General features: G+C 46.9%; 2 protein-coding genes across 3 annotated transcripts in view; one reads left to right on the top strand and one right to left on the bottom strand.

Moving 5' to 3' along the window:
• LOC111653009 (polyunsaturated fatty acid lipoxygenase ALOX15B) overlaps positions 1–3,296 on the top strand; it is an 8,211-nt gene extending 4,915 nt beyond the window's left edge. Inside the window, exons 10-15 of the mRNA XM_023403447.2 lie at positions 89–175; positions 445–614; positions 787–902; positions 1,006–1,106; positions 1,575–1,745; positions 2,580–3,296. Coding sequence (XP_023259215.1) covers positions 89–175; positions 445–614; positions 787–902; positions 1,006–1,106; positions 1,575–1,745; positions 2,580–2,759 — 825 coding nt within the window. The 3' untranslated portion in view covers positions 2,760–3,296. The remainder of the gene's footprint in view (positions 1–88; positions 176–444; positions 615–786; positions 903–1,005; positions 1,107–1,574; positions 1,746–2,579) is intronic.
• The window catches only part of LOC111653011 (microtubule associated protein 11), a 9,284-nt gene continuing 4,463 nt past the window's right edge, over positions 3,287–8,107 (bottom strand). For both annotated transcript variants that reach the window (XM_023403449.2, XM_023403448.2), the window contains exons 6-13: positions 7,977–8,097; positions 7,420–7,567; positions 6,990–7,072; positions 6,536–6,687; positions 6,262–6,398; positions 5,826–5,904; positions 5,222–5,336; positions 3,287–5,124 (exon numbers count right to left, since the gene is read on the bottom strand). In XM_023403449.2, the coding sequence (XP_023259217.1) occupies positions 4,968–5,124; positions 5,222–5,336; positions 5,826–5,904; positions 6,262–6,398; positions 6,536–6,687; positions 6,990–7,072; positions 7,420–7,567; positions 7,977–8,097 (992 nt within the window). In that variant the 3' untranslated portion in view covers positions 3,287–4,967. The remainder of the gene's footprint in view (positions 5,125–5,221; positions 5,337–5,825; positions 5,905–6,261; positions 6,399–6,535; positions 6,688–6,989; positions 7,073–7,419; positions 7,568–7,976; positions 8,098–8,107) is intronic.

Here is an 8,107-nt window from a genome sequence, read left to right as displayed (position 1 = left end):
CCCCAACACACGGGAGACTAATGAATACATCGAAACCAAACTGTTGTCCTGTAATGATCAGTCTTCTCTTCTCTGATTGGATGGACAGCTGCTGATGCCACACGTCAGGACGTCGCTCCAGATAAACTGCCAGGCGCGAGCGTCGCTGCTGGCTGCTGGCGGCGTGTTTGATAAGGTGACGGAATTATTACACAGATCAGAGCAGTTTATTATATTTTAATTGATACTGTTAATAACAGTTAATAAGTCATTTACTAATGCTTTATAGATCAGTGGAAAGCCATTAACAAGAACTTCTGGGTTGCCAGGATTTCACACAACCTGGCAACCCAGAAGTTCTTATTAATGACTCATCACTAATCTATAAACCATTAGAAGATGAGGTATTAATCAATATTATTGATAGCGCAGTCATCTGTTCCTCTGCGGGTCTCGTCCCTCCAGGCGGTCGGCTGTGGTCTGAAGGCGTTACCTGTCTTCCTGTCCCGCGCCTCACAGAGGATCCAGTATCGGTCCCTGTGTGTCCCTGACGATCTGTCCGACCGCGGCGTCCGCGAGCTGCCGCAGAGTCACTACGCCACGGACGCTCTGAGAGTCTGGGACGCACTGCACAGGTAAACAAACACACCTCAGCCAGGTGATTGGTCCAGGACGCTGCATTGATCCGCTGAAAGACACTGTGTGTGTGTGTGTGTGTGTGTGTGTGTGTGTGTGTGTGTGTGTGTGTGTGTGTGTGTGTGTGTGTGTGTGTGTGTGTGTGTGTGTGTGTGTGTGTGTGTGGGGCAGGTTCGTGGTCCGCTGGGTGGATCTGTATTACAGTGCAGACAGTGAGGTGCAGCAGGACTCTGAGCTCCATCACTGGATCACTGACATCAACACACACGGCTTCACACACAACTCAGGTGTGTGTTTGTTTGTTTGTTTGTTTGTTTGATGTTTGATGTTTGATGCTTGTTTGTTTGTTTGTTTGTTGTAGCTTCAGCTTGTGTTGCTCTCCTCCTTCAGGTTTCCCTCAGGTTTTTCGGACCAAAGCAGAAGTGTCTCAGTTCGTCACCATGATCGTCTTCACCTGTTCGGCTCTACACGCCGCCTTAAACTTCTCCCAGGTGAGTCACAGAGACCCAGCACCTGCAGGACAGGTGACCGAGGGTCATGTGTTGCTCTAAACGCTGCTGGAGTTTGAGATCTCTCGTCTTCATCCTCTGGACACTTTGTCTTGATGTTCGCTCCAACATTTTGACGTGAGTATGAAACATCTGGAGTAATGATCTGTCTCCTTCACATGTAAGACGTTGTTTTCATGGATCATCTGTAGTGATCAGATCAGTGTAGTGACAGTGATCTGGACCAATCAGCATCCTGTGAGGGAGGAGCCAGTGGCAGCTTACCGACATGCTAACTAGCTTTCAGAGCTCCTCAGACTGCAGCTTGTCGTTGTGTTGTTTCCTCTTCTGCTACGTCACATGATTGATAGGTGGTTCATCCAATCACCTGCCAAGTACGTTTTGAAAGTGCTGCTGAACAAACCATGTGTAGGTCAGCGCTTCCTCATCTCCTGTCTTTGTGTCCTGCAGCTGGACTTCGCTCTCTGGACGCCGAACTGTCCGACCTCCATGTTGCGTCCTCCCCCGCAGGTCAAAGGCTTGGCGACGGAAGATGACATCATCTCCTCTCTGCCCGACGTGAACTCCAGCTGTCGCGTCCTGCTGGCGTTGGCTCAGCTGTCACAGCCCTCTGCTAACTTTGTGAGGCTCCGCCCACACACACACGGAAAAGTCAAACGCACCTCATCCTGATGAAAACATCTCAGATTTGATCTTTGTTGTTCTGTGGGATTCATTCCTTCTTTCTAAAGTGTTCGGGCAACAACAAAATGTCCGTGTGAATTATTGTTGTTGCTTCATGAGCTGCTGAAATCAGAGTTGAACAAATCAGAGTTGACCCCCAGACCCTGGGGGTCTGGGGCCCCTGGGTGTATTGATTCTGATTGTGATCAGTTGTCATGGGAAACATGCTATCACAACATCCGCTAACATGCTAACCTTTCTGTTGGCTTCATATTTACCTACCAAACATTAGCAATAGCTAACACACCATGTTAGCATGTTCAATGTTACTGCTAAACAACATGCTACGTGCTATTAGATTCAAGTCTCTCTACAAGGCGAGGGCCACAACCTGGAGGACGGAGGACTCAACACAGATGATATAGAAGAGTGGTGGGAAAGTAGATCCATAGATCACGATGTGGCGTGGGCCCCTAGGGTTCTGGGGCCCCTGGGGGCCCCTGGGGGTGTGGGGCCCCTGGGGGTCCGGGGCCCTTGGGGTTCTGGGGCCCCTGGGGGTCCGGGGCCCCTGGGGGTCTGGGGTCCCTGGGGGTCCGGGGCCCTTGGGGGTCTGGGGTCCCTGGGGCCCCTGGGGGTCTGGGGCCCCTGGGGATGTGGGGCCCCTGGGGTCCCTGGGGGTGTGGGGCCCCTGGGGTCCCTGGGGGTCTGGGGCTCCTGTTTTGCCTGGTTGGGACGATGTAACAGTGCTTGCTTCAGTGTCTTGATTAAACCTCTGCACGTCTCCCCCTGCAGGTTCCTCTGTGTCACTACAAGGAGGCCATCTTCAGAGACGGCGCCCACTGCAGGCTGGTGGAGGAAGTGCAGGCTGAACTCAGGAGCATCTCTGAAGACATCTCAGAGAGAAACAGCCGTCTGGAGCTGCCGTATCCTTACCTGTGTCCCGGACGCATCGAGAACAGCGTGGCCATTTAAACTAACATTTGTCCAACACCGTTTATTTTTGATTGATTATTTTTAATGTGATTATTTTCTGAAAGAAGTCTGAAGTTTTTACAGCATGTTCTTTTAACTATGATAAAGATAATGTAATGAATGAATCGCTCTCATATTGTAAACGCTGCGACACAAACAGACCTGCTTCTGTTTAATCCTCAGAAACTGGAACCAAAGAAGTTTCTGACATTTTAAAAACAAAAACAAAAGTTATATTTATGTTTTTCACTGATTGATGGAAAAATTACTGCAGATTCATTTTCTGTCAATCTATCAATCAGTTCATTGACTGTGATCGGTATTTCTGTAAATTGATTTCTGTGGAAATTAGACATTAATTAAGAAAAAGACATCAGACATTTGACTTGCTTTTGAAATGATGTCATGATTTGTCGTACTGACGCCGTCACATGCCGCTGACGTCGTCTGTAGAGGTTTGGGCTAATTCCATATTTTTTTATTGTTAAATTAAAAAAAAGAAAAAGAAACAAACATTAAAATCAATCTTTCTTCAAATATTAACGTTACTTTTTATTTCTTCAACTCAAAAAATAAGTTTCATTTGTTCATGCATTGTATTTAGTTTGTTGTGGGTTTCTTCAAAACCTGAAGGCACAACTGTCTAAAATAAAACCAATAATAATAATATCATTAATAATAATAATAATAATAATACAGCAGTGGCACTGAAATGACAGTAAAATGACAAAAATATAATATTCTCCAAGAATTTAAAATCACGTTTTTAAAACCAAAATAAAAGTCTACAGCCGTGCTAGCAGCTCTGAGACACAGTGTGCTTTGAGCTAAATGCTAACACCATGCTAACATCCTGATGTTTAGCAGGTTTAATGTTCACCCTTTTAGCTCGGCATGTTAGCATGTGCTAATTAACACTAAACAGTAAACAAAGCGGAGCTGAGGCTGATGGGAACGTCTTCAGTTCTGAACCAAAGTGTTGGACAAAGTAAAACCTGATGGTGGCGCTAGAGGAGAAGTTCAACGTCTGAACCAAAGTTCATCACAATCATCCAGCAGATGTTCAAACGTTTCACTAACAACCACCAACGCGAACCTCATGGTGGCGCTACGTGAGAAGTCACGGCGTCACCAAAGCCGGTGGATTCATCCTCTGGGAGCCGTGACGGTCTGAAGCTCTGGACCAGAGAAACGACCACGACTCAATACTGAAGAAACAGGTTCAGACTGAGATGAGGGGAAGCTGTGATCACCTGTTACATTATATTATATTTACATTATATGTCACATTTCAGTGAAGTGTTGAAACCTGCTGAACAGTCTGACAATAACACTGAAATAAATTCAAACAAACTTCTACTTCCTGTGTGATTATTACTGTTTGAAACTACTGTTCCTCCAGTGTCACCTTCTGGTGAGGCCTCAGTTATAAAGATGTAATTAATGAATTTATTCATGTTTATTAAATCATTTACTAACACTTTATTCATCAGTTATAAGCAGACACTTTGTCTATTTGTCTGGATTTGATTTTACACAGTAATATTTTGCATCAGGAGTCGGGTCTGAGCGCGAGGCCGACCGCAGGAAGTCTGTCGTCACGTTTCACAAACAGCTGTTTCAGAACAAACAGCTGTTTCAGAACAAACAGCTGTTTCAGAACAAACCTCAGTGGAAACAGAAAGTTTCTGAAACAGTCACTTTTGTGTGAAACTGCGACGGAAACTTCTCCAGATGTTGAAAAGGGATCTGCTGGAAAACAGCTGCAGAACATCTGGATAAAAATCTACGGATAAACAGATTATTAACATTTACAGCTGCAGACTTGATGGATAAGATCAGTTCACTGGAGACGTCTCGCTGTTCTTATTAATGGCTTATAACTGATGGATGAAGCATTAGTGAAACTCATTAAAGCTTATTGACCTTTTCTCAGAAAGTGCTGCTGTTCTCTCTTTAAATAATACAGGAAGATGATAAAACATCACATTAAGTATTTAAGTCTGATCATCTCAGTGTCTCTTCTTCTTACTTGATCCAGCACATGAGAGTTTGTTTGTTGGTGCTGAAGCTTCTCGACACAGACTCAGTTTCAGAGCTGAGATCGTTTCCTCTCTCTGCTTTCAACTCAGACAGAGTCTCTGTGTGTTCCTCGCTTCCGTGTCCCTTCACCCGTCCTTGCTTCCTTCCCTCCTTGTTTCCTGACTCCTAGCTGACGGGATCCACCACCAGGACTTTACACTCCCTCTTGGCGATCTTGTCCAGCGACAGCAGCGATTTGTCCTGTGGCGGCAGGTAGAGCGGCCGACCCACCGGAGAGCCAACGGGGGGGGTGATGGCCCGTCGCTCCATGGCACTGCCCGTCCTGAAGTGCAAACACACACACACACACACACACACACACACACGATTAGAGGTAGATCTTGGGACAGTGTCCTCTCTCTGTCTGGACTCTGTCCTACCTCATGATGTGGGATCGTGACGGCTGCTGGTGGGAGAAGGACTGAGACCGACCCAGACTGGCCTGGTGTCGGTCCAACAGGTCTCGAACTGCCGGGCTGGACGGGCTGTTTTTACCTGGGTGGTGACAGGACAACACGGCATGTTTAACCCTTTAACTCCCTTTAACTGTTTTCACAGAACATTATGATGTCACAGTGAAGTGACCTTTGACCTTTTGGAAATTTGGAAACGTCATCACTTCATTTTATCCTTAAAGACATTCGGGTTAAATTGTGTCATAATTACTGAATGAGTTAATGAGTTATGGCCATAAACGTGTTCTGTGTGGTCTTGACCTTTGACCTTTGACCAACAAAATCTAATCAGTTCATCCTTGAGTCTAAGTGAATGTTTGTTCAGAATTTGAAGACGTTTAGTCAAAGTGTTGCTGAGACATCGTGTCCACGAGAATGAGACGGACGGACAACCAGAAAACAAAATGGCGGCCGCTCTGACTGGATAAATCAGCATAATCAGAGCTGTTTATAAATCTCTCCGACAGTGCAAGAGACGTGGCTGTCGACATGACTTCAGCTGGTTGAATGGAGGAGGTGAAAGTCTTACGTGACAGCGGCCGAGCGTCGGGCGGAGGGTTGGACACCGAGGCTGTGAACTGCAGCTTCAGCTTCATGTGCTGACTCAGCTGAGTGAGACAGGAAAACAGGAGAAGAAGAGTTGATCTTCTGTGTGAGAAGCATGTGATGAGATGTTCAGAGGCTGCAGGAAACATCAGCTTTAAGACTTCATACATGAGCTAGTGTTCATTTCCTTCATGAAAACTACGACTAAATATGTTCGTCAACGACAAAGACGAGACGCCGTCATCAACCGCCGACTGTGACTTTACAAACTTCAAAACCTCTTTGTTTTCACTGATGAAATATTCAGACGACTCATCAACGTGTCAAAGACTAGAACTAGACTGAAGTCGTTTCTACGATGAGATTAAAATGCTCAGACTTTCAGACGAACAGTGAAGAGGAGGGAAACATGGCGGTACCTCGTACAGGCCCGGTCTGAGGATCTGGAACGCCACGCTGAATGACAGAGTGCTTCCTTTCCGACAGTGACCGAGGTTACTGAGAGGAGTGTGACACACCACAGCACCCAGCGCTGCGTCCTCACCCTGACCACGACCTGCACACACACACACACACACACACACACACACACACACACACACACACACACACACACACACATGAGGACCGGAGGAACATCTTATTATCAGCGTGTGTCCGTCCTCTGACTGTGATCCTTCCTATCTCACTGACCCTCTGGAGTCCAGACGAGCCGGACAGCCAGGAAGTCCTGCAGGTTGTTGAGCAGAATGTATTTGACCTTGAAGTGCTCCTTCACCCTGACGGTGCTCGGACAGCTCGCCGTCATGACGAAGCGCGGTCGGTCCAGACGGATGCTGGGCAGCCTGAGAGGGAGGGAGAAGAGGGGGGAGGATGAACCGATCCTGTATTAGCTCTGGCAGCCCACAGTTAGCACACAGTACTCTGCATAACATGTCAGAGAAAGATCCCAGGATTATTCTCAAAGTGCAAACATGCAAACGCTGCTGCGCCGCTCCCCGCCTGACAGAGACATCACCCTGCTGCCGCCACCAGAGGGCGGCTCGTTACAAACAGGCATCAGATCCTTAACGAGCCAGAAGCTGTTCTGAGGTCAGATGTCTGTTTCCCTTCAGGACGTTCAGGCGATCTCCTGCCTGGTCTTTACCTGTAGTGGGTGTAGATGCAGTTGGTGAAAGGCATCTTGGGAGTTGACCACTGCAGCACAGCGACCAGGGGAACCTCCAGCCCCTGAAAATACATCAACACACACATTGTGTTGATGTATAGTGACATTTTCAAAACACACGGTAAGAATAACAAATGAATAATGAAGTAATTAACAACTATTTTCCGGGTTGAGATGATGAGCAGTGGAAACATGTTCGGGGGGAAAACCTGAATGAAATGACTGAGACACTGATGATTATTGTGTTGACCACAGTCATCGCTCCATCTTTAATCATCATCTTTACCCTCCTCTTTATTAAGATATTCATTGTTTGAACACGTGTCCCGTTAATAAATAAAATCATTGATCAGAATAATATCAACAATCACTTGGTGCCTTTAAGACAAACACACACACACGTCCAAACCTCGTTGGAGTCATCCTGCGGCATGTCATTCAGGTGCAGCTGGAACAAGAAGTCATGCTCCTCCAAAGCGCTGAGCATGCTGGGAAGGCGGCAGGCCAGGCTGTCCACCCTGCAGAACGACGCCATGCCGACCTCACCTGACTGATGGCTGCGGAGCCGGAGAGGAAGCGAGGTGAGCGCCGTCAGGTCAAACTGACAGAGTCACAACATCGTGTAAACACTGCGACAAACAACTCAACGGACTAATGTTCAACAACACGCAGGACGTGAAGAGCAGAACAGAGTGTGACATTACGTAATATAACATAACAGGACATGAAATATCAAGAGGCGGGACGTGATGTCACAGAATATAACGTGACAGACCGTAAGAACCCGAGGGAAGAGTCAGAGAACGTAATGAACAAGACAGAACAAGATGTGACGACGGATCAATAACAGATAAAACTGAAAGCAACACAAAGTGATGTCATGATGAAATTACATCATAAAAGCATCGGAGCCTCAACACGTGACTTCAGAGCGACGTGAGTAATACAACATGTTCCTGTACGTACCACACGTTGTCCACCAGCAGCACCGAGCCGTCTGGCATCATGGGAAGGTACGAGGCGTTCAGGTTCGGTAAAATCCGAACATCGCGGATACTCACCTCCTCCTGAGAAGACTCATTCAACACTGTGGGGGG

The sequence above is a fragment of the Seriola lalandi genome, unplaced genomic scaffold (genome assembly GCF_002814215.2).
Source record: "Seriola lalandi dorsalis isolate HSWRI2012SDOR001 ecotype SW California unplaced genomic scaffold, Sedor1 jcf7180002054137, whole genome shotgun sequence".
In the NCBI taxonomy this organism is placed as follows: Eukaryota; Metazoa; Chordata; class Actinopteri; order Carangiformes; family Carangidae; genus Seriola; species Seriola lalandi.
This window is presented reverse-complemented; position numbering and strand designations above follow the sequence as displayed.